The sequence below is a fragment of the Gadus chalcogrammus genome, chromosome 9 (genome assembly GCF_026213295.1).
Source record: "Gadus chalcogrammus isolate NIFS_2021 chromosome 9, NIFS_Gcha_1.0, whole genome shotgun sequence".
NCBI lineage: Eukaryota > Metazoa > Chordata > Actinopteri > Gadiformes > Gadidae > Gadus > Gadus chalcogrammus.
The window spans coordinates 13,220,954-13,244,460 of record NC_079420.1 but is presented as its reverse complement, the minus strand read 5'-3'; the positions used below and the strand labels follow the sequence as shown (position 1 = coordinate 13,244,460).

The 23,507-nt window shown below is 46.3% G+C and overlaps 3 protein-coding genes across 7 annotated transcripts; 2 read left to right on the top strand and 1 right to left on the bottom strand.

Annotated features, from left to right (window-relative positions):
• Positions 1-191: 191 nt before the first annotated feature.
• LOC130389734 (transmembrane protein 60-like) lies at positions 192-2,682 on the top strand. 3 transcript variants are annotated; one of them, XM_056599667.1, is made up of 2 exons: positions 192-289; positions 978-2,660. In XM_056599667.1, exon 2 carries the CDS (start codon positions 1,020-1,022, stop codon positions 1,422-1,424), a length of 405 nt encoding a protein of 134 aa, XP_056455642.1. In that variant the 5' UTR covers positions 192-289; positions 978-1,019; the 3' UTR covers positions 1,425-2,660. The 3 variants fall into 3 exon arrangements, with proteins under 3 accessions (XP_056455642.1, XP_056455644.1, XP_056455643.1); XM_056599669.1 differs by having other exon boundaries at positions 258-346; positions 978-2,682; XM_056599668.1 differs by lacking the exon at positions 192-289 and adding an exon at positions 296-412 and having other exon boundaries at positions 978-2,681.
• LOC130389663 (lysine-specific demethylase RSBN1L-like) lies at positions 1,955-11,904 on the bottom strand. 2 transcript variants are annotated; one of them, XM_056599542.1, is made up of 8 exons: positions 11,377-11,903; positions 11,021-11,140; positions 10,195-10,877; positions 8,609-8,746; positions 7,145-7,287; positions 6,777-6,947; positions 6,563-6,674; positions 1,955-5,351 (listed from the first exon to the last, which is right to left on the bottom strand). In XM_056599542.1, exons 1-8 carry the CDS (start codon positions 11,849-11,851, stop codon positions 3,213-3,215), a joined length of 3,981 nt encoding a protein of 1,326 aa, XP_056455517.1. In that variant the 5' UTR covers positions 11,852-11,903; the 3' UTR covers positions 1,955-3,212. The 2 variants fall into 2 exon arrangements, with proteins under 2 accessions (XP_056455517.1, XP_056455518.1); XM_056599543.1 differs by having other exon boundaries at positions 1,956-5,351; positions 6,777-6,944; positions 11,377-11,904.
• A 960-nt stretch (positions 11,905-12,864) lies between these two features.
• Positions 12,865-23,458, top strand: LOC130389666 (mucin-2-like). 2 transcript variants are annotated; one of them, XM_056599550.1, is made up of 3 exons: positions 12,865-13,104; positions 16,010-21,340; positions 22,252-23,458. In XM_056599550.1, exons 2-3 carry the CDS (start codon positions 18,346-18,348, stop codon positions 22,959-22,961), a joined length of 3,705 nt encoding a protein of 1,234 aa, XP_056455525.1. In that variant the 5' UTR covers positions 12,865-13,104; positions 16,010-18,345; the 3' UTR covers positions 22,962-23,458. The 2 variants fall into 2 exon arrangements, with proteins under 2 accessions (XP_056455525.1, XP_056455524.1); XM_056599549.1 differs by lacking the exon at positions 12,865-13,104 and having other exon boundaries at positions 15,878-21,340.
• The last annotated feature ends 49 nt before the right edge of the window (positions 23,459-23,507 follow it).

Below are 23,507 nucleotides of genomic sequence, written 5' to 3'. Positions count from 1 at the left end.
TTGCTGGTCTTTTTTCTAAAATAAGTGAAATGTTTAGTTTTTATTCTATGCTTTGAAGGAATGTTTTAAGTTTTGTACAGATTTAATTATTCTTTGAATAAAAAGTAGATGGCAGCAATTGCGCGTTGGCTAGACGACCAATAAAATGGTTAGACCACCAATAAAAGAAGTCGAGGACCTATGCTTTAACTTTGAAAATACCGCCGGAACATGTTACGTCGCAGTTGCATTTCCACTTCTCCAACGCGTTCGTGATCTTCCCTGCCTTCCTGCTCTAGTTGGTACCCATGTATGTATTGGTTGGTACCGCTACCACATTTTGCATTAACGCACTGAAAGTCAGCAGGTGGGGTACAGTGGATCATTCAGACTGTATGCTTTCGTATAATCTATTTGAGAGTCACTTGACGTGGTAGGATAACACATATTCAAACTTTTACTCGTATCGTTTACTCGTTTGTGGTCATATACAAAGCCAACGCGACTGCTATTATAGATAGTTATTCTTGAGTATATAATCTTACTAACACTGCGTTTAGTACAATTAAGAACATTGTTACGTTGTTAAACGTAGAAATCGGTATAGGTAATTTCCGACCTCCGATTTCCTTGACGTTGGTATCGGTGACGTCACAGCAACTGAACAAGGTTGACAGCATGGCATGATCAGGCTGGAAACCCGACTGGTTTTTAACGTACCCGCTTGGTTTTTAACGTTTTAACTTAGTAGAGTCCGTAAATGCCGTGTTCATTATTGCAAACTTTAATTTAAACGTGTGCGTGTGTCTTTTGAGTGTCATGTACGTGGTCCTAGATATGCATGCAATATCTGCATTTGTTTAGTTTATATTTTTTCTGCATTAGTCCATATTGTCAAATAAACATGTGTTGTAGGTGTCATGGGGACGTTGAGATTGGCATTAACAATATTTTTGCACTGCTATTCAAATGTGATTAATTGCACCATTTCAAAACAGGTTTCCTTGCTTGGCCTATTGGACACAGACGGCCCGCCGTAAATGAAAATGTCCCTGGTCCAGCGGGTGCTGCTGAGTTGGTTTTTTGCCCTCGTCTTCCTCATCATGCTGGTTCTCAAGCTGGACTCTAATATCGACTGGAACTGGTTTCTCATATTCCTTCCCATTTGGACCTTTGACGCGATTCTCATCCTCATGCTGGTCGCGAGGATGGCAGGTCGTTGTAAACAAGCGTTGAACCCGCGAGATGGACATCAGAACCTGCCGCGCACAATGTGGTACCTCATAGCACTGCTGCTGAAACTTGGCTTTTGCTTGGCGCTGTGTTCCCGCCTGGAGAAGCTCACGGACATTTGGCTGAGCGTGGTGTGCATACCTCTCTGGACCCTGTTGGTTGGGGCGTTAGTAGAACTGGGTCACAGCGTGTTCCACTACAGAAGGGAATGAGGAATGGACTACTAGGGTCATATTTCACTTCCTCCAGGACAAATTGAGGATGAAGATTGGAGTTTTTTTTTGTTTGTTTTTTAACCACTAAAGATATGCTTGAAGGGAAACTTTGTTACACTGCACAACTATTTTTATTCATTCATTGTTACAAACCATTTTCGTAAAAGTCAGTTCATTTTATGTGGTGCACTTCACATATCTGAGAACTGGTACACTACATACCATTTTTGTACGTGCTTTACCAAATACACTGTTTAAAACAGTTGACTTGATTATTGTGTCGACAAATCGATGTATGCATCTTATGTATTTCGGGAGTCGTTTTAGCATACACCAAACGGGACTGAAACGTCACATGGAGGAAACAAGAACTTAATATACATCATTGGAATATTGCCTTTTCTCAGATTTCTGCATGATATATTAATGGTAGATGTAACATTGACATCGAACGCCCAAAATGGGTACTGCAGTCCAAATTCATCATTTGAAGAGTTGTCTCCGCCCCCCTCCTGCCGAGACTCAAGCAGGTTGCCAGGTTGAGTTACACTGCCTACACGACTGCAATATAATTTGGTACGAGAGCAATTATATTTCGACACTGATGAGCGACGAGTCCTACATTGTAAGATGAGTTAATACACTTGCAATTTATTGTTTGCATATTATAAACAAGTTCATGCTGCATCGGTCTTGAAAGCCTTCTGTTCTAAGCTTTCTCCATCTATCAATTGCAGCGCCAGATCTCGATCGACCGGTTTTTACCAGGCTTTTTTTGCTTGCGTCAAATCTAGTATATCTGGATACATTTAGTTTGTTTTACGTCCAATGCTGCACAAACGGTGCCCCTTTATTTAATATCTGGCAACCTGAGATACTCAGAATTTGGAATCATCACTGGCCAAAAAAAAACAAACGTTCCTACCCCTAAAGGCATTTTAAAAACATACTGGTTGTAGCATTGAGTAGCGTCGTCGGAGAAGCCGGCATTAGGCTCTCAATCTTTCCTTCATCTTGGAAATACCATGGTCCTTCTACGATTTAAAACTTGTCTTAACACAAAGAATGCACACAAAATATTCTGAACCATTTATTGAGAGTTTTGGAGTATAAATCACACTACCAAGTCTTACCTTAGGAAATAAAATGTATTTACAAAATTCTCACGTACATTGGTTTCAAATAAAAACTGACAGTAAATGATATAAATAAGTTCTATGGAAAATAAAACTCATCTTACAAAAAATATATGCAATATCTGTATACATTTTCTCACCTTAATGCTAATACATCTATACTGTACAGTAGTATTTACAGCCCTGTGAGTCAGTGAATCCAGTCAGAAAACATTTCAAAGTGTTTAAACTAAAAACTGGTAAGACTACAGCAATATGTAAAAAAAAAAATCCCTATCAGGGGCATGAAGTGTTTCAAACATTGGGGTTTCCTATAGCAGAAGAGAAAGACCAGATGTTTGCAGACGGTCTGGTTGAGTACCTAACAGTTGATGGGTCACTGATTAAAAAAGCCTACATACATTCGCCAACCAACAGAAAATGTTGCTATTTAACTTACATTCTTGCTTCAGCACCCATTTAAAGTACCTCCTCTGTTCAGATCACCATAGTGACTGTTGGTGTGAGCTATCCAATGGAATGTGTCCTTTGGCCAAACAGATTTTAGAACATGATCATATATGAAGGAAGGGTGCGGTTAAAAAAAATGACACTTCCACACAGCCTTGGCGAAGTTGTACAGTAGAAAGACAACCAAACGCTGAGACATTCATATTAAAAAGTCCTTCTGGGTTTGGGGGGTGTGTGGTTTAAGGGGCTGTTTTAACAACAGCTGGGACTCAGAGTTCGGCGTGGCTTTCGCCTGCTTTGGGTCCTTAGCTTTGGGTACTTTTGAGGGCGTTAATGTCCGACTGTCCGCTCCGAACCTGGAGCCGGACGTGCCTCGCGATTCACCGTGATGGTGACTCTTGACTCGCGTGTCTGTGTAGGACACAGGCAGCGTTTGGTGAGCGTCCATAGGCTTGAAGAGGTCAAAGGTGATGAGTGTTCGTGGTGTGGGTTTGTGGTCGGGCGGCGGAGCAAAACCCTGAGCGGCGTTGGTCTTCTTTCGCTCTTCCTTGTTGTTGATTTCCTTGTCCTTCTTTCCCTCCTTCTTGACGTGACTTTGTTTGAGGGGGCCTGGCTTTCCGTCCTCTCTGGCCGTCTTGCTCCGGGCTTGGCTGTCCTTCCCTTCCCTGTGGCTGCTCTTCTCCTTCTTCCCGTGGGAGGGCTTGTGTCGATGCAAGCTGCCCTCTTTAGAGTCCTCCCTCTCCGGCCTGGTGTGAGGCGGAGCGCTGGGCCGCTCTTTGTCATGCTCCTTGTCTCTCTTGACCTGAGACGGCGCTTTGGAGGCCGACTCAGGCTCTTTGGACCCCCTGTCCTCCTTCTGAAAGGGGAGCGTTGAGTGACCACTGCCCTCTCGCGTCCCGTCCTCCTCCTTCTTCTTGACTTGGATCAGTGGGTGTGTCAAGGTCACACCCACAGGTTTGGTTTTCTCCCTCTCCCTGACCCTCTCCTTGTCTCTCTCCCGGTCCTTGGGCCTGTCTTTCTTATCCCGCTCCTTCTCTTTCCCCCTCTCTTTTTCCTTCTTCTCCCTGTCTTTCCCCTTCTCCCTCTCCTCTTTATCTTTGGCCCTTACCTTTTCCTTATCCTTTCTGACTGGTGTTGATGGTACGCAAGTGCCTGTACAATCCTCTCTAGCTTTCTCTCTCACACCCGGGCTTTGTAGCAGCCTCTCTTCTGCCAGAGTAGGCTTCTGCTGCCTCTCTTCTGCCAGAGTAGGCTTCTGCGGCCTCTCTTCTGTGAAAGTAGGCTTCTGCGGCCTATCTTCTGTGAAAGTAGGCTTCTGCTGCCTGTCCTCTGCCAGAGTAGGCTTCTGCTGCCTGTCCTCTGCCAGAGTAGGCTTCTGCTGCCTGTCCTCTGCTAGAGTAGGCTTCTGCGGCCTCTCCTCTTTGAGAGAAGGCTTTTGCGGCCTCTCCTCTTTAAGAGTAGGCTTCTGCGTCCTCTCCTCTTTGAGAGTAGGCTTCTGCGTCCTCTCCTCTTTGAGAGTAGGCTTCTGCGTCCTCTCCTCTTTGAGAGTAGTCTTCTGCGGCCTCTCCTCTTTGAGAGTAGGCTTCTGCGGCCTCTCCTCTTTGAGAGTAGGCTTCTGCGGCCTCTCCTCTATCACATCTTGCTCTTTTTTGATGTGCTGTAGCGTCCAGGGAGCACCAGCCTCTCCTTCCTCTACTACCCCTTTATATAGTGTCCGAGTGGCTGCATCCCTGGCCTCTCCCTGGCCTCCCCCAACCCCCTCCCCATTCTCCTTTTTGGGTGTAACCTCCATTAGGCTCTCTGCAAGCAGACCATCCTCCCTCTCCTTCTTGATGAGGTCTAGACTGGGCGTGGGCGAGCAGTCGTCTGCTGGCGGCTTCCCGTCCGTCTCCACCTCTTCCTCCTTGTAGACCCCCGTGTGTCCTTGCGAAGAGGGGTCCCTCCAGCCCTCTCTTCTTCTGTCACCAAAGTCTGGTGACATCTTCGAACGAGCGTGACAGTCCTTTGTCCTATCTCTCTCGTCGTCGTCGTCGTCGTCCTCCTCCTCCTCCTCGCCATCATCGTCATTATCTTCGTCGTCCTCTTCCTCATCGAGTCGAAGCGGCGACCGTGTCGGCGTGAGCGTCTCATCTTCCCCCTTCTCCTCCTCTTCCTCTTGGTGATACTGCCGGAGGCGGATGTGCCAGGCTAGGCTGCAGACGGCCGACACCGTTTTGAACTGGTGGACCACTCCCCTGGGTATGAAGTAGATGTCGTCGTGGTAGAGCTGGATGCGAGCGTAGCGTATTCCCTCTCTCCTCAGCTGGTTCAGCTTGGCATCGTCGATCCACTGCACACACTGTGGAGGGGGACGAGAGTAGCAGAGGAAACTAATTTGACCACATTGTAGGCTACAGACAACACCGGGATATTAACCGCTGGGAGGAGGGGGAGCTCAACGGACATCCGTTGCAATAAGCAGTCCCTCCAGGATTTCGCGATGCTGCGATTTGCAACTTCAACGCAACATCAACCAATCACTGCGAATTAAGTGCGGTGTCGGAATTTTAACCAACCAACGCAACTTTCCCGCAAATTTGACCAATCAGTGGCGTCTTGAACTGACGTCGACAAACTACCTTCCGCCTTACTTCCGTGTTTACTACTTCAAGTGATTCAAGCATTCATGCATCATGTGGGCGTCCAAGGTTTCACAATTGGATTCCAAAATAACTGCAGAGATTACGAAAAGGGGATGGCTTAGCTCAGGAGGTAGAGCAGTTGTCTTGTAACCGAGAGGTTGCTAGTTCAATCCCCAGCTCCTCCTAACTAGGTGTTGATGTGTCCCTGAGCAAGACACTTAACCCTAACTGCTCCTGACGTGCTGGCTTGTTGCCTTGCATGGTTGACTCTGCCGTCTGTGTGTCAATGTGTATATTTAACGATGTAAGCCGCGTTGGATAAAAGCGTCTGCTAACTGCCCTAATTGTAAATTGTAAAAGCAGTATCCTGGTATTCTACATGAAAGCGGTGGGAAATTATTTTGCACTGCATGCAATATTGTGGTGGTACATAAGTGGAAATCTTCCATTGATAAGCATTTTGCCACCGCGAAACATAACTACAGAACTTCAGGAAGGACGTCAGACGAAGAGGCTATCACTATGACACAGGCAGTTGCATCCAAGTCAATAGCCAGCGCGAAAAGAATCAATTATTCATAGGACCATTTCTCAGTGTTTTTCTTCTGTTAATTAATGTTTTTTTCAGTAATAACTTAATATTTAACAAATTACTCTGGGAAAATTGCAGCAAAAGTTGTGCAGAAAATCACAACTTTTATCGCAACTTTCACTTCCTCTCGCACTGTAATCGCAACAAAAACATTAAAAACACTGCAACTTTAATCGCAACTTTTTGGAAAAGCTCACACAACATCAGGCATTTTAGGCCGCAACAATCTCAAAAGAGGCCCGCGAAATCCTGGAGGGACTGAATAAGGCACCTTGAGGTGTACCCTGCGGTTAGTGTGGCAAATAAGATGCTACTAGGTTGAGCTGTGAGGCCTACCTGAGACAGCGGCGGTTCATGGAGGTCGAGCTGTAGCCTCATGACCACATCAGGGAAATCTCCGGCATGGAAGCACACCACATCTTTGGTGATCCGGGCCGGCCCATCACCGCTGTATGAAAAACCAACATGGGTAAGACTCAAAAGATCCCTGCCACAAAAAAAATCCACATAAACACAGGGGTTCACTTTGGGCAAGGCATCAGGCACTTACCCCTCTCCACAGCGGACTGCCTTTAAGACGCCCACGGCGGCTGTGGTCTGTCTTTCGAAGCCCTGGCCGATGTGGTCGGCGTGGGCTCTGGTCCGGTCCTCAAAAAGCATTTCCCTGGGCTCGCTGGCCCGCGGCAGGTACTGCAGGTTCTTTATCTCATTGGTGGATCTGCTACACATGTTCAAAGGAAAGCCAGGAATGTTCAAGAGTGTACAAGAATGACACAAGATGAGATCAATTGTATTATTTATCCTATCATGGCTTTGATGACATCCTATAGGAAAGCAGCTGAGCACAAATAACCTCAACTCTATTCATAACTTATTCAAAGACCGGTTGGACAGCTTGTCAAATCGTTAATTGCCCACCTTTTCCTCTTGAAGGGGGACTTCGGCATGTCTGCCATTGGGATCATTTGTTCTCCAGGTCGGACCCACATGATGGGCCCGTCGTCGCTCTCCGTGGGGCTCTGGAGACGGAGGCTTGAGAAGGTGCCCCAGGGCAGTGTCCTCTGCAGAAACGTCAACAACAAGCCACAGATCATATACATAGCACCACACATTCACACAGCCATGGAAACTTGACATGTCTGATGCAGTAGCTACACAATTACCTACCAAGTACAATATTGCAGTACAGTAACCCTTAGTGTAGTTTTGAGAACAGTATTAGACAGTGTTAAGAGTATAGTTAAATAGTTGAAAGAAGTACATAAACCATCATCTCTTATAAGTAGGGATCCACGATATGGACTTGTTTCAACCGAGACCAATAACCGATAATTAACTGCTTCTCATGGCCAATACCGGAAAGTTAATAACCTGTGGTTTGTGACCAACCAACAGAAGCACTTATAATGATAAACAACCTGTTGCAGTTGACAATGCAAAGCACTTACATCAACATCATGTTCAACTGTGCAAACGTGTACTCAATTAAACGAGTATTTGTAAAGCAAGTTTGAAACATGATTGATGCATAATTAAATGGTCCAAAAATAAATTCATGCAGTTGCATATTGTTAGAAAGATAAAACAACAGATATTCAAGTTCCCATTAACAGCAATCTGCTGCTGGGAACTTTAGGTGCGATCAACAGTATAAGTCCTATGTTCCTAGCGATGAGACCGGCCTTTTAAGAAAAGCTGTCTGTCAGGAGCGCTTCCCTACAGAGCCATATTTTGTTCCCCAATGGGTATAACATTCAAATCACTTAATAGGGATTATCACGCTAGCTCTACAACTCGGAAAAGCAAGTGAACCACCGTATGGCGAGTGGAGCGCTGGTGTGGGCATAATGCACATACTGTGCATCATGAAGGTTCAACTGGCCTTCAATGTGTACTTTGGGCGAAAGTTTTGGGGTATTTCTTGCATCTCTGGTAAAAAATGTTACACTTTTTCCCTCCTCTTTGAACCCTAGCTGAACATGTGTTGGCAATAACCTTCATGCTGTCGTCCTCTGTGACAGTGAATAACCAAATCAGCGACGACATGTTTGCAGACATGTTTTGCTCCCTGATCTAGCCTACGACGTGTGGTTTACTCAGGTGCATTAATTATGGGAACAAAACATTACATAATTCAATACAAATATCCCATTACCAGCACATCGTGTTTTGGACCGATACCTATCGTGCATTCATACCTAGAGGTGGTAATGCAATTGTCCTACTAAGGTTTTCAAAAATAAATGGTTTGCTGTCAGTGTTTATTCTTGGACGTCTGCATCTGGAAGGCTCACCGCCAGCGGCCTTTTTCAGCACAACCCTAGCAGCTGCTATCAGTGTGGGCGCGTCCCGTACTCTGTCGAGACGTTAAAGAGCACAAACCTCCAAGAAGGGGGAGTCCGCCAGCATGCTGATGAACTCTGGGAAGTAATCCCCGACCTCCTCGTCCACAGCCCCCACCAGGCTGACCTGCCTCATGGCCCCTGCGCGGTACGTTCCCTGGGAGTAGGTCCGCTTCACCTGCCCCACGGGAACACAAGAGACAGCTGAGGCGGGACGGCACAGTGACCCAGTCGGAAAGACATTCATTCTGCGGACCTCGACAGCTCTTTGCACTCTACTAGTGGCCACTGCCACACAACGCTCAGTCTGCATTTTATTCTTTGCCTCTTTTTTTTTTAGAAAGTGTGTTTATTATACGTTGATGGTGCCTAAGGGTTATTAAATGATTGTGTAAATAAATAATCACTTGCGAGTCCTCGATTTGTACCACTTTCTATCCACATATATTAGCCTTACTATCGAAATAGTAAGACAGAAATTCTCTCACATGAAAGTTTCAAAAGTTGACATCTTGTTATTTTCATCATTGGTTCTGTAGAGCATGGTTGTTGTCACCATAAGCCTTAGCACGACACATATGGTTAAATGCTGAACCATTCTTTGTTAAACGTTAAGACACCAGCCCACACCATGCACAAGCGGCATTGTTTATTTTTTAACGTGACAAATTTCCATGTAGGGAGTAGGACCAATGAGCCAGGTGTGTTGATTCAACAGTCAGGATTTGTATTTGGTGGGAGTATTTGGAGGACGTCCCAATGATGTCATTGACTGTATTAGCATTTCTAATGGTATGCACACCATCACAGACTTTGTCAGATCAAAACAGTATGTTTGGAAGGAAATTAGTTAACAAGGTAAAAAAAAAATAATGCGTGTTTCATCCTTGGGATGAAAGTCTGGCCCAGCGTTATAGCAGTGCTATATCTGTAAGCAGGGATGGATGCATATCAGTGTTTGTGATAATGTTGTTGTTGTTGTTGTTGATGTTAACAACTCAGGGCCTTATCAATCCGAAAAGTTGTCTACGAGTGCTCCCTTATGGAGCGCCTTGTCAATCACGTTGTCCCGCTGTAATCAGTCAGGTTGACTTAAGAGGTTTGTTTTTGTAACATCTGATTTGGCCCCTTGCAGTGACCCTCCCCTCCTCGTTCAAGATTTCAGCGACCTGTATGCCAGCTATAGCCAACTGCTGCTCCTGACGGATATTGGCTCCCTACAGGCTCCCTGTGCTCTTCATCATCACATCTCACACTGTGGTGCTGCTTCTCCCGGTCTCCAGCTCTTAGCTCTGTTCTAGGGCTGTGCTGTGCTGATGAAGTCCCCTGTGGTGGTTGTAGCTGCATGTTCTTGTCTGTGACCCGGCTGCTCCATGTTGTTTACAACAGTTCAGCCCCTCTGGCACCTACTGCGCTCACGACCTTCCCGAGAAGGAGGGATGCCTCTTCTCATGGTTTCCTCACTTGCATACTGGTAGTTTTCCCTAACCTTTGGGGGTGTAAAGGGGTTGCCCGGAAGCCCTTTGAGATTGTTACTGTGATAGAAGTTCTTAACATAGGTGCTTTCAGGTCCTCCTGTAGACAGCAAAGCTCCCAACCCAAACAACAACAACAACAAACACTCACCTGAGAGCAGAAGTTTGCCATGGTGGTCGTCTCGATGTCCTTCTTGCCGAGGACCTCCATCTTCACCGGCGAGTTGGGGAAATTGTAGGAGAAGTAATCCAGGAAGTCTGGGAGGTAGGACGCTGCTCCGTGAATGATTCCCATGACAAAGTGTGCCGCCTGGTCCTGGTCCTCGCTGAAGGACAGCGTGACAAACTCCTGCGCAAAGCGCTGCATCTCAGCCGGGGAGAGGTGGGCCAGGTGCTCTGTGTAGGTGTGCGCCACCGACGCCCCTCCGTTCGCCTGCTGCTCCACGTGGATCAGACGGGCAAATTCCAAGCCTTCCAGGACCGGTGATGACGATGGGGCACACTGAAGAGGAGGGCTGAAGCCCAGCCTCTCCTGCGCCATGGCGGCAGTGGGAGCCAGGGCAGAGTCCAGGAGGTGGTCTTGGTGTGGGGCGGCTGTGTTGTGCCGTAAGCTATTGCTGCTGTTTCCGTTGATCTTGGTTAGGAAGTCTGGTAATTCAAGAGAGACACCGGCACAAACCGTCTGACTCGACCGGTGGTACATTTTAGGGCGACTGTGCCTGGTCTTCTCCCGCTCACCATCTTTGTGTTTCTTTTTCTTCTTCTTCTTCAGTTTCTTAAGCAGCATCTCTTCTTCCGACGTGGGTTGAAGTATCTCCTTCGACTCAACAGGCTCTGAGAACAGAATAGGTACAGTATGTTTCACATTAATGCAACGCCTTGTTACTATGGGAATAACTATGCTATTACTATACAAAATATCTACATGATTGATATACATAAAATAAATACATTGGAAGTTTGCATGTTATCCATACCTTTCTGCTGTGAAATCACTTCTCCATTCTCACTGCCAATGTCATTCACAGGTAAATTATGATTTAACTCCTTATCCTTCTCTTTTTTCTTGTCTCTTTCGTTGTCTTTAACGCGATGTTCTGAGAGAGAGAGAACAACAGTAAATTGCAATGTAATCAATGGCAAACTACCGTTAACTGAAGCCCAAACACCCCCACGTGTGCTACTGGGCCTAACAACATTGGGCTATATCAAGCTTTCTAACGATATATTAACTAACTTTATTAATGTGACATTTTGTTTCCAACTACCTCACTAATAACATTCTAATGCAACTGGTGATAATGTTTAAATGATTATTTTCGTATTCCCCTACCTTTTTTAAACACTTGCACGTCACCGTTCTCCGTCTTTGTATGGCAACTAGCAGGGCTCACTTTCTCCATAGCGATAGGGGAACTCTGCGTTTGTAAGGTTTGGTCCTTATCTTTATGCCGTTTATCTTTTGCCTTTTTTACTTTATGGGGCGATGCAAGGAAGTTGCTGATCTTGAATATTTTTCGAGCGGGAGCTGGCGCGCTGGAGTTGCTCGCCTTGGCCGGGCCGAAACTCCATTTCGCTGGGCTTCCATAACTCTGCTTCCCGTTGTGTTTTTCCCCTGCGCAGACATCTCCGTTTAGTTTCTTGTGTTTCAAGCTCTTCTCCTCGATTCGGACTTTCTTTGAGGGTGGTGAGTAAATATCACTGGAAGACTGTGGCCTGCTCTCGGGCGGCCGTTTAGGTATCAAGGGTTTAGGGGAATTTGTTTTGCTATTTGCTGCGAAATGCATGGAGTCCACGGACTCAGCCATCTTGGAAGTTTCTATTTTTTACGGTCAGACGTAACTAGTGCGTGAGAGACGTGCGAGGCGGGGCTCCGTGTTCTCTGCTATGGAGGACGCAGGTATCAGTGCGCAGGATGGGGGAGGGAGATTAACCTAGTCAATTGTTTACTATATTATGAGAGGAAACGTTGCCGTGGGAATCGATAGTGATACAACATAACAGCAAACAGGAGCTGGTCGGTTAATTTGATTTAATGTGACATAACAGCCTCGCTGTTATTCATTGTTGCGATGAAGGCGAACTATAGATCCAGGCGGAATAGGCCAAATTGGTCTCCGTTCAAATGGTTGGTTAATTAATGTCAGAGCTTCAAGGTTATGTTTGAATCGTATCGTGTGCTATGTTTTAACGGGCTACACGATGATAAGTGTAACAAAAACGGTTTAATATCGCTCAAACATACCACTAGGTGGTAGTATAGTGGTGAAATTACGTTCTCATTTGTTTTACACGGAAGTCACCTATTATTTATCTATATCTATCGCACTAGTCGGCTGTTTCGTTCCCAAATACTAAATGTGTGATGGTGTTATCACAAATATTTACTTACTCCCCGTGGAAAACGCTGCCTGCCAAATATTGACAACTTTTGTGTACATAGTTTAGCCGGGCTGAGAGTGGCTTGCTCTAAAATAGCTATTTATTCATGTCGTCGGTGTGTGTGTGTGTGTGTGTGTATGACACCTAATATTGATAATGAGACATTCAACTAGCAAGCAATTTTTATTTTTGTATGTTAGTTTTATATAGGTAAATAGTAGCCTATCGATAAATGAAATAATATTTAGAGGCATTGTTTCTCTAAAATGCGATCTAGACGCGCAAGTATTTGCAACTTTGTTTGCGCGGGAAAGCTCAGCGCGGACACGGGGATGCACAAACTCTGTAAATTCACCGGATCTGAGCGCCCGTGGACTTTGCCATGGTAGGATGGGAGCGCTTATCTTGCAATGCACCAACTATTACGGCAAGTTGTTAACAGATGGAACTTTGTTTTCCATTTGTCGTATCTCATGTGCGTTTAGGGTAAAATAAGGGTAAACTGCTAATGTAAAACGGGAGATAAAACGCATTCACGCGCACACACAAGGAGGCACGCACGCACAAGCACATGCAAAGATGTTCCTCAAAGTTATACCCATCACTTCTCTTGATTCCTAGATCCTCAAGCGTCCCATGCTGGCCCTGCGCCAGGATTGAGTGACTTCATTTTGAGAAGGTGCATTTTTTTTCATAAAATATAATTGCTGGATTGACCACGCATAGCCTCGGAAAGGCTAAATAACAACAGCATAAGGCTACAGTTTCAAAATCCCCAATTTTTTTTGCTATAAATCAAAGCGTCTATATAGCACTAGCAGAGTGCTAAACATTTTCGTTATTTATCACCATGGGGATAGCAGGGGGAGGCGTGTGGAATCAGCTGTTAAAGGCTTTTGTTTTGTAATAACAGCCTAAGCGATAGTCAAATGTATCTCCGCCACTAACTGTTGTTTTGCTATCTTTCTATAGATACATTAGCTTAAACAGAGGGGCAAAAAATACAACTGAGGGGGCAAAGACCCCTTTTGATGACAGGTCCTGTTCCGTGCCATTCCAAGGGGTGACTTAAACGAACACATCATTTAATTATTATCCATCCTTGACCAAATTGTGTGTCAAGAATTATCGAACAACAAATTGTTAATGAACTCCAGTCTTTTGGAAGAGAAACTGGACCTCATGTTATCTGCTGATGACCGTCTCAAATTCCATCCAGATGTGAGGGACACTTGGTCCCTCTCCGTTTGATAGATTTGATGTGTTAGATATGTGTAACGTCTAATTATCTACAGAAAAATATTAAACTAATGGCCAATTTATGGGTTTATGAAATGTAGAGGGCATGTATGTCTGTGTGAGATTAAGTTTATTAAATTCGACTACTAAAGAAATAAATCTCCCCCTCTAAGAACTATGATCTTTTTTATCTGAATTCTGATTCCGATAATAACCCTTTTAGCCTGTCTGATGCAGCTCTGTGTGTTAGCGACGCTATAGCACATGTGCTGACTCTGGTCCACCAGGGAACGGGACACCTATGCTCTCCCCAGACTCGAGGAGGAGAAGAGGGCTGCGCTGCATGATGTGCATGGAGACGGGGGGGGGGGGGGGGGGGGGGGGCGGCGGAGAGCCCAGACAGTCAGACTGATGCTCAGATGTTTGTTCAACCCGCCATGGAAAAAGCGTTGCGTGTTTACACAAGACTTGGTAGCTAGTGGGCCGGAGGAGCCTACTGCGCTTATTCAAAACATTGTTTCACAAGAGGACTTCAAAAAAAGTAGTTGCCCATAAATGGATGGCTCCATTAGAGATGACATTATCAAATGCAACACCGTGCGCTCCTCTCACAATGCAGTGGAACGGATCGTAAAACGCCAGCTCAGAGTCTGCTGCCATCCACCTCTCAACGGCCGTGGTAATGTGGAGCTCTGAAGGGCACTTCACGTACCCATGACCTCAGCAGAACACTCTGTCGGTGGGTGTGTTGTTGTGGCGGACCGGCTAATGCCTTGGAGATTATACTTAGTGGAGATGTTCTTCGGTAATAATCAATCACCGTGGCCTAGCTTTTTCGACACAAGTCTCTTGCGGGTGTAAACATTTCTCTCACACTATTTCCCGATGGCAGGTGAGCGCCTGGGTTATTTCCCGTCCCTGGCAACAGTTGGCCAACGTCAAAGCGGACCACTGCCTGAACAGTGTGGCGCAACACCAAGCTACGACTGCTGTTACAGATATAAACAGATGTGAACTTATACAGAGCCACCTTTTGTATTGTAAGCAACAGGATCTCTGCACTTGGATTTGCTCTGAGTGGGGTAGATGTGATCAAAATATTAGCTCTTACAATCTTTGTATATATAAATAGGACATTTTTGCAATTCATTATGAATTTATTATTCTATTCTATCCATGTTTTCCTTTGTCATGTGGAGACAGCCAATCAAACAATGAAATAAACCAATGTCTGTTATCCAGCACTTAATTATAACCTTGATGAGTCTTTGGTTTTTATGCAATGCATGGATTATCTTGAACAATCCACCTTAGACCTAACCATACAGTGTGTCATTTCGCAGGATGGTCTCTTTACTTCCAAAGTCTGGCAGAGTGGCATTTAAAGATGAGAGAGCTGCTATTTTGGTCACGGCAAATGTGGGTTTTAAAAGTCCCTGAAAAGTATGTTTAATAAGATGGCAAATGAGCTCAGACTTGCTGTTGAATCTGAGTGGCAGATGTCTCAGAGAGAGTCACTACAGATGATCCTGCTTCCTCACGGTGTCTCTATCTACAAGCAGAACAACAACCACCCCCACAATGAATAAGGACCATTATATTCATATCTCCCAAGAGAAAACCACAACATACCCTTGGCTCCTCACCAAGCCGACGATATTGTGCTTCCAATGCATATTTTGACCCATCGCATCTGATCCTCATATGTCTGCAACTTATTGACAGGAAACGTGGGACGGGCCTGCCAAAGCACTGTCACATACTGCAAACAGACGTGATTAACAATGAGCTATAATATGGGTTTAATATGACATCATGGAATGAGAACGTATTACACCATTATGCTCTTTGATTAGTCTGATAAATACTAGGGTATTGGTAAGAATTAGATACGTTTAAAATATATGCCACATCTTGTTTAAATATTAAATCTTGTGTCTTACCTGAAATATATCAATAAATGTATATCAAACTACAACTTGTTTTCAACAGATTTGATTGTCCAATTTTTAAAATCGTTTTACTTTCATCCTACACTCTCTGACGCAATTTTATCATGTCTACACACCCCTCTCTATTTCCCCACTTCTTTCTCTCTCTGCTTCCCCAACCTTCCTTCATACTATCACAGACTCTCACAAACAGAGGTGGGTGTTTTCTTTTTTCTGCATCCTCCCACACTCTCAGCACCCCCCTCCCCACCAACCCTCTTCATCTCTACGCTCCTGTCCCTCTGTCTCTCCCTATCCATTTCTTATATTGGTCTGCGTACTGCAGACATGATGAGGCGAACAGCAGCAGCACTCTGCATATACTGTTTCACTCTTGTGTCCTACCTGCAACAGACCACGGCAGGCTGGGACGAAGAGCCGGCAGCCCTCCACTGGACTATGGGAGCTGAAGGCCCGTGTGCTGTGACTCTGACCCCCGCGGGCACCTGTGGACAGGACCAGGACACGTGCACCTACTGGGTTCACCTGCCGCCCCTCACTGTTCAGCTCCCCAAACAGCTGAAGGATCTGGACGAGATTGTGAAGGAGATCCAGAGGCTGAAGGACACAGTGGATCAGCTCAGAAGGAGCTGTGGGGATTGTACAGGGAACCAGAATGAGAGAGGAGAGGAGGCGACACCGAGGGACCGAGAGAGGGGTAAGGATAACCACCCACAGCAGAGCTTGGCGAGAGTTTCAGAGACAAGGAATAGGACGAGGGAAGAGTGGGGAATGGACAAGGTGGAAGATTGGGTGTCTGGAAACACAGACCCAGGCTGGGAAAAGGCGTTGGAGGACAGAGGCAGAGAGAAAATAGTAGACCAGCGAGGGATAGATAAAATCGTTAAGAAAGAGAGAGAGAAAGAAGGAAGTGAGGAAGGAGACAAGGGAAATAAAGGTGTAGATAACAGCAGACAGACAGGACAGGCTGTCGACCGGAGTACATTTAGAGAGATAAGCGCCCCAGCTGGCAGCAGAGAGGATGAGGTGAGGGGAAAGATAGCTGGCAAAGAGAAAGACAGAAGAAAAGAGGTAGAAACTGAGAAAGAGGAAGAATCCGTCCAAGGAAAGGAAATGCTGAAGAATATGAGGAGGGATGATGACAAAGACAGGGAGGAAATGGGGACTACAGGGAATGGTGGGCATCTGTGGAGCGATCCAAATGAGATGCAGAAAGAAGGAAAGCCTTCGGGCAAGGTCTGGGAGAGGGATGAGGCGCGGCCGAGAGAGGACCGTACCGTGACCAACACACCGCCACACCGCCAAGAGAAAGAAACGGGACGGGAGAGAAACTATGACAAACCAAAGCTAGATGACGTCACTGGGAGGAACAAGGATGAACATACAACAAAGAGTGGAGGAGAGGGGGCTGGAGAGAAGCTGAAGGAGGAAAAAAAAGAGGGTGATAATACAGGGCTGAGAGGACAGAAAGTCAGCAAGACACCTAGATCTGAGCTAGTCACTCAACGTACACCTCAGGCTAAGACACCTAGATTTGGACTAGTCCCTCAACGTAAACCAGAGACTTGGACACCTAGATCTGGACTAGTCCCTCAACGTAAACCTGAGACCAAGACACCTAGATCTGGACTAGTCCCTCAACGTAAACCTGAGACTAAGACACCTAGATCTGGACTAGTCCCTCACCGTAAACCTGAGACTTGGACACCTATATCTGGACTAGTCCCTCTTCGTAAACCTGAGACTAAGGCACCTAAAACTGGACTAGTCCCTCAACGTAAACCTGAGACTAAAACACCTAAATCTGGACTAGTCCCTCAACGTAAACCTGAGACTAAAACACCTAAATCTGGACTTGTCCCTCAACGTAAACCTGAGACTAAAACACCTAGATCTGGACTAGTCCCTCAACGTAAACCTGAGACTAAAACACCTAGATCTGGACTAGTCCCTCAACGTAAACCTGAGACTAAGACACCTAGATCTGGACTACTCCCTCACCGTAAACTTCAGACCTGGACACCTACATCTGGACTAGTCCCTCACCGTAAACCTGAGACTAAGACACCTAGATCTGGACTAGTCCCTCAACGTAAACCTGAGACTTGGACACCTAGATCTGAAATACAGAATCATGTTACACCTGAAACAAAGACCCCTCGATATGGACTAATAACTCAACATAAACCTGAGACTAGGACACCTGGATCTGGACCAGCGAATCAAGGCCCGGGTCTACTTCACAAGCCAGGGGATCTTCCTCCCTACAAAACTAAAGCAAACCGGTCCACATCCGAAACAAAACCAGGACTAAGAATCCAGACACCAAGGAAAGAAGGGACGATCCCAGGCACTGAGACTGACTTGAAGACCAAGGAATGGTTGCTCATGACCACATCGGCAGCTAGCTCAATGAGGAGAACTGGACAGCCAGGGACTGTAGCCACTTCCACCTTGAAGCCACAGGTTAGCTCCTACAATAGCATTGGTTCAGCATTTGAGGTTCTGACACCCTTTTACTCTAGTCATAGTTTGCCCACTGTCTTGAATTACAAGACCACCACCACAAGTCCTTTCACTACTACAGTGAAGACCCTCTTAAAATTGAAACCAGATCAAGGGCCAAAGTATATCAAAAGCCCAAACAACAATCAAAACCTAAACAGGGACATCCAAAAAAAGTATCCTCTGATAATAAGAAAGACAAAATCCCTTTCCCTAAGGGAGAGATGGAAAGGAAACGCACAAGGCCGGCTCCCACTGATCTAGATTCCAACACACTATCTAATTCTGGCAAAAAGTCTGCAGTCAACACCAAGCCTGTTCTGGGCTTACAGCCAGCCTCCCATCCAAAGCCTAAGCCTCCGTCTAAGAATCCAAAAATTCATCTGAATCATTCTACAACTAATTTGACCTCAAACCAAAGGCCAAAATCTGACCACAAAAAAGAAAAACCTGATATCGACCATTCAACAAATAAAAAGCCCCAAAATAACAAAGGAACTAAGCCTAACCAAAGTCCTAAACTAAGCCGTGGACCACAACATAAAAAAGATTTAAAAAGTTCTACACCAAAACGTAAGCCGGGAAGTGTATTAGAGTCTGATATTGGTAAAGATATTTCGCCTGATCCGGATGCTGACCCAGATCTAATCCTTTTATCGACCAAAAAGTCGATATATAATTCAGGATCAATTGCACCTGTCACCGAACCAAATCGGCAAATACTAGTTGATGCAGAATATAATCAAGGCCGGTCACTAATAGGCCCCAATCATAATCTTGATCATGTGACAGCACCGCCATATCCCAAACCTGATCCAAAAGCCAAGAGAGGGTCGGACAAAGTCCCCAAAGAGAAGCCTCCACACAGACCCAGGACAGACGGAAGTGATGGACATAATCCCGAAATACCAGCAAGGTTCAAACCAAGACCTGTAGTAAAACTTAATCCACACGACACAGGAATGAGTTCTGACAAAGTGAAAAGGATCGGACCCACTGCCATTCCTGTCCGCATTGATGTGGAATCATCCCAAGGCAACATGGAAGTTTCCACCGGGAAAATGCGTATTTGCACACAGAGCCCAGAGACCTCCACTAGTCATTATGCACAGGGGGTGACAGTCTCCGATTTCAAATCAAAGGCAACTACCCAATCAACTACTAGCCCAAGGCTGAACTACATACCTGAAGATAACGTTCCTCTGATAGCATCTACAGAACCAAACGCAACAGCTAGCTCAGACACAACAGAACAGCCCGATGTGTCTGCTAACAGCTCCATAGAGAATGTCATCCCCCCTCTCAGCCCGGGACAAACCAACCCACGACCCGGGACCATTCCCACTCCCAGCCCGGGAGATACCAACCCAGGGTCAAAGACCACCCCCAGGCCGGGAGATACCAACCCAGGGTCCAAGACCACCCCCAGGCCGGGAGATACCAACCCAGTGTCCAAGACCACCCCCAGGCCGGGAGATACCAACCCAGGGTCCAAGACCACCCCCAGGCCGGGAGGTACCAACCCAGGGTCCAAGACCACCCCCAGGCCGGGAGGTACCGACCCAGGGTCCAAGACCACCCCCAGCCCGGGAGAAACCAACCCAGGGTCCAAGACCACCCCCAAGCCGGGAGATACCAACCCAGGGTCCAAGACCACCCCCAGACCGGGAGGTACCAACCCAGGGTCCAAGACCAACCCCAAGCCGGGAGATACCAACCCAGGGTCCAAGACCACCCCCAGACCGGGAGGTACCAACCCAGGGTCCAAAACCACCCCCAGGCCGGGAGGTACCAACCCAGGGTCCAAGACCACCCCCAGGCCGGGAGATACCAACCCAGGATCCAAGACCACCCCCAGACCGGGAGGTACCAACCCAGGGTCCAAGACCACCCCCAGGCCGGGAGATACCAACCCAGGGTCCAAGACAACCCCCAGACCGGGAGGTACCAACCCAGGGTCCAAGACCACCCCCAGGCCGGGAGATACCAACCCAGGGTCCAAGACCACCCCCAGACCGGGAGGTACCAACCCAGGGTCCAAGACCACCCCCAGGCCGGGAGATACCAACCCAGGGTCCAAGACCACCCCCAGACCGGGAGCTACCAACCCAGGGTCCAAGACCACCCCTAACCCAGGACATTCCAACTCATGGCCTTGGACCAGCCCTACAATCATCACCAAACTAGGACACAATATCCCAGGACGAATCACCACCCTAAGCCCAGGATACAATAACCCAGGTGACAGTTACAAAGGTGATAGTAACCCAGGTCAAAGTATACAAGAGACAATTAACCCAGGCTACACTAACCCAGGCCACAGCAACCCAGGTCACAGTAACGCAGCTGACAATACACCAGGCCACATTAACCCAGGCCACACTAAGCCAGGCCACACTAACACAGGCCACAGTAACCCAGGCCGAAGTAACCCAGGTGAAGATAACCCAGGCCAGAGTAACCCAGGTGACGATAACCCAGGCCAGAGTAACCAAGGCAACAGTAACCCAGGTGACGATAACCCAGTCCAGAGTAACCCAGGCCACACTAACCTAGGAGAATCTAGTAACCCGGGCCATACTAACCCTGGCCGCCGTGACCCAGGCCACACTAACACAGGTGGCATTAACCCAGGCCACACTAACACAGGTGGCATTAACCCAGGCCACACTAACACAGGTGACAGTAACCGAGTCACTATCGGAGGCGGCATTAACCCAGGTCTCCATAACCCAGACCTCCGTAACCCAGACCTCCGTAACCCAGACCTCCGTAACCCAGACCTCCGTAACCCAGACCTCCGTAACCCAGACCTCCGTAACCCAGACCTCCGTAGCCCAGACCTCCGTAACCCAGAACTCCGTAACCCAGAACTCCGTAGCCCAGAACTCCGTAACCCAGAACTCCGTAGCTCAGAACTCCGTAACCCAGAACTCCGTAGCCCAGACACCCCTCACCCTTTGCCCCGGCCTGCCCTCCCGCCCAGTCCAGGACGCACCAACCCAGGGCTCACCCTCACCCCCATTCCGTCAACTACTCCCAGTACACGTGAAATGCGGGTCAAAATCAACCAGGTGGTGGCGTTCCCCGATGCCAGCCTGCATGTAAAGCCCCAGAATGAGCTCATGGAAAAGACTCCTCCAAAGGTCAGCCTCAAGCAGGGAGGGAAAAAGCCCCACTCAACAGATGGCCGGCACCCGATGTTCCCATCATCAAAGCGTATGTATAATTAACAAGAATATAATCCTAGTGAAGATGGTTTTAACTGCAACACTTATTTTGGTCAGTATCTAATGTGTTTTTGTACCAGATGGAATAGTAGCTTGCATAGGAAACAGTGGAAATCATGAAATCATGTTAATCAGCCTAACTGTTAATAAGATAATGACCTAGACACTTATGACATATATATATATATATATTCACACACATACATATTTGTGAGTGCCAATTGAATATACTGATATATTTCAAAAGTAATATTAAAATATGATACAACATCAGAAACTATAACAATTAAATTATTGTCCAATTATCCCTTTGGATAATTGGAAAATATTCTAGAAAAGAAGAAGAGTCATTGTTACATGTTTCATGTTTATTATAATTAACGATAATAACAAAAATGTCTGTATTCATCATTTTCTGTAGATTGTAGATTGCATTTTCTGTAGAATTACTATAAAATCAAACCACTTAATGTTGGAGATTTTTTAATTTGCCCATGTGTTTACCACATCTCTGAGCAGCGGGAGAAACGTGCAGGAATCCAACAGTGCTCTGGCTGACTCAGACTAAACAGCTGTAAGGCATCCTTTAACCGGGCCCTCCTCAGTCCAGTTTCGAGCTTGCAGCCAATGACAAACAAAGTAACAACTCAAAGTTGCTCAGGCCCAAGCAAACCAGTTCATTGGACTTCAGACCAGTGGATATCCATTTAATGAACTTGTGTAAGCCGTTTTACGACCTAGGGTAGCTTTGGGCTTTTAATGTATAAAGGAATTTTGACCCTTTGCAGACCCATTATTTCTCCTCTCATTTCTCCTCTCCCTCTCTATCTCTCTCGCGCCCTTCCCCCTTAATGTATCTTGGTAAATAATTTTGGAGTGATTTGTATTCCTGACCTATAGTACCCAGGGCACCCAGGGACTGTTCCGAACATCTCAACAGAGGGGATCAAACAACCGGCCTCCACCTGGTGACCCCTGACCCCAGGTTGAGCACCTTCCCCGTGTTCTGCGACATGGAGCACCAAGGTGGAGGTTGGACGGTCATTCAACGACGCCGGGACGGTAGCGTGAGCTTCAACCGGACGTGGGTCGAGTACAGCGAGGGATTCGGGGAAATGAACGGAGGAGAGTTTTGGCTGGGCAATGAGAAGATCCACTTGTTGACGCGGGCCAGGGACATGGTTCTCCGAGTGGAGCTGGAGGACTTCGAAGGGTTGAGAGAACACGCCGAGTACGGGAAATTCAGGGTGGCGAGCGAGAGGCAGCGCTACCGCCTGACCGTAGGGGGTTATTCGGGGTCCGCGGGCGATGCCCTTAGGTTCAGCAGAAACTACGACCACAACAACAAGGCGTTCACCACCCTAGACAGAGACAATGACCGATACCCGTCTGGGAACTGCGGGGCGTACTACAGCTCAGGGTGGTGGTTTGATGCCTGCATGGCAGCCAACCTCAACGGAAGATATTATGTAGGAAAGTATAAAGGGGTCAGAGATGGGATTTTTTGGGGGACATGGCATAACATTTCAACAGAGTATTATCTGACTAATGATAGGCAGTCCTTTAAAACGGTTACAATGATGATCAGACCCAAAGGGCATGAATTGTGAAATGGGCCTAATCGTTTTATAAGATTTAAAGTACGACCTTTCTACCACAAATTTCTTCAACAAGCTATGGCTATATTAGGTGATTTAAAAGGGCCTATATCATACACCTACATTTTTCATCCAACACAGTCGATACAATGCTTCCCCCTCCTGGCATGATAGGGTATTTCAAAGGTTTAAGTGCACTGTATAACGAGTATAAACTGAATTTTGTAAGTATTTAGTCTACTTTATTTTTCTCATGGATTAAATATTATTTTCATTTTAATGTTATGTAAAGAAATGCTTTCGGGGGTGGATTTTTGTAATGGAGAACTGAAATTGAACATTTGTCAGTAAATACGGACGGACGCAAACCTCAGGTTATTCTCTGAGGATAAGTAAGACTGCTGAATTGAATTACTGGAATGTTTTGATGTATTAAATGATTTATGAATGATGATTTATGGCCTACACTTTTTATACATTTATTTTATTATGATATAAATAAAAATATAGTAGTCCATGAGTTTTTCGTTTATTTATGTATTGCTTCAACACAGTGGA

Bases quoted from the DNA above. Each gene is read 5' to 3' on its own strand.
- LOC130389666 (XM_056599550.1), top strand. From the start codon at position 18,346: ATGGAAAGGAAACGCACAAGGCCGGCTCCCACTGATCTAGATTCCAAC. The intron at 21,341-22,251 runs GTATGTATAATT...CCTGACCTATAG, and splicing joins GATGTTCCCATCATCAAAGC to TACCCAGGGCACCCAGGGAC.
- LOC130389663 (XM_056599542.1), bottom strand. From the start codon at position 11,851: ATGGCTGAGTCCGTGGACTCCATGCATTTCGCAGCAAATAGCAAAACA. The intron at 10,878-11,020 runs GTATGGATAACA...TTCTGTTCTCAG, and splicing joins AGTGATTTCACAGCAGAAAG to AGCCTGTTGAGTCGAAGGAG. The intron at 7,288-8,608 runs GTTTGTGCTCTT...ACGTTTCTGCAG, and splicing joins CGGACTCCCCCTTCTTGGAG to AGGACACTGCCCTGGGGCAC.
- LOC130389734 (XM_056599669.1), top strand. From the start codon at position 1,020: ATGAAAATGTCCCTGGTCCAGCGGGTGCTGCTGAGTTGGTTTTTTGCC.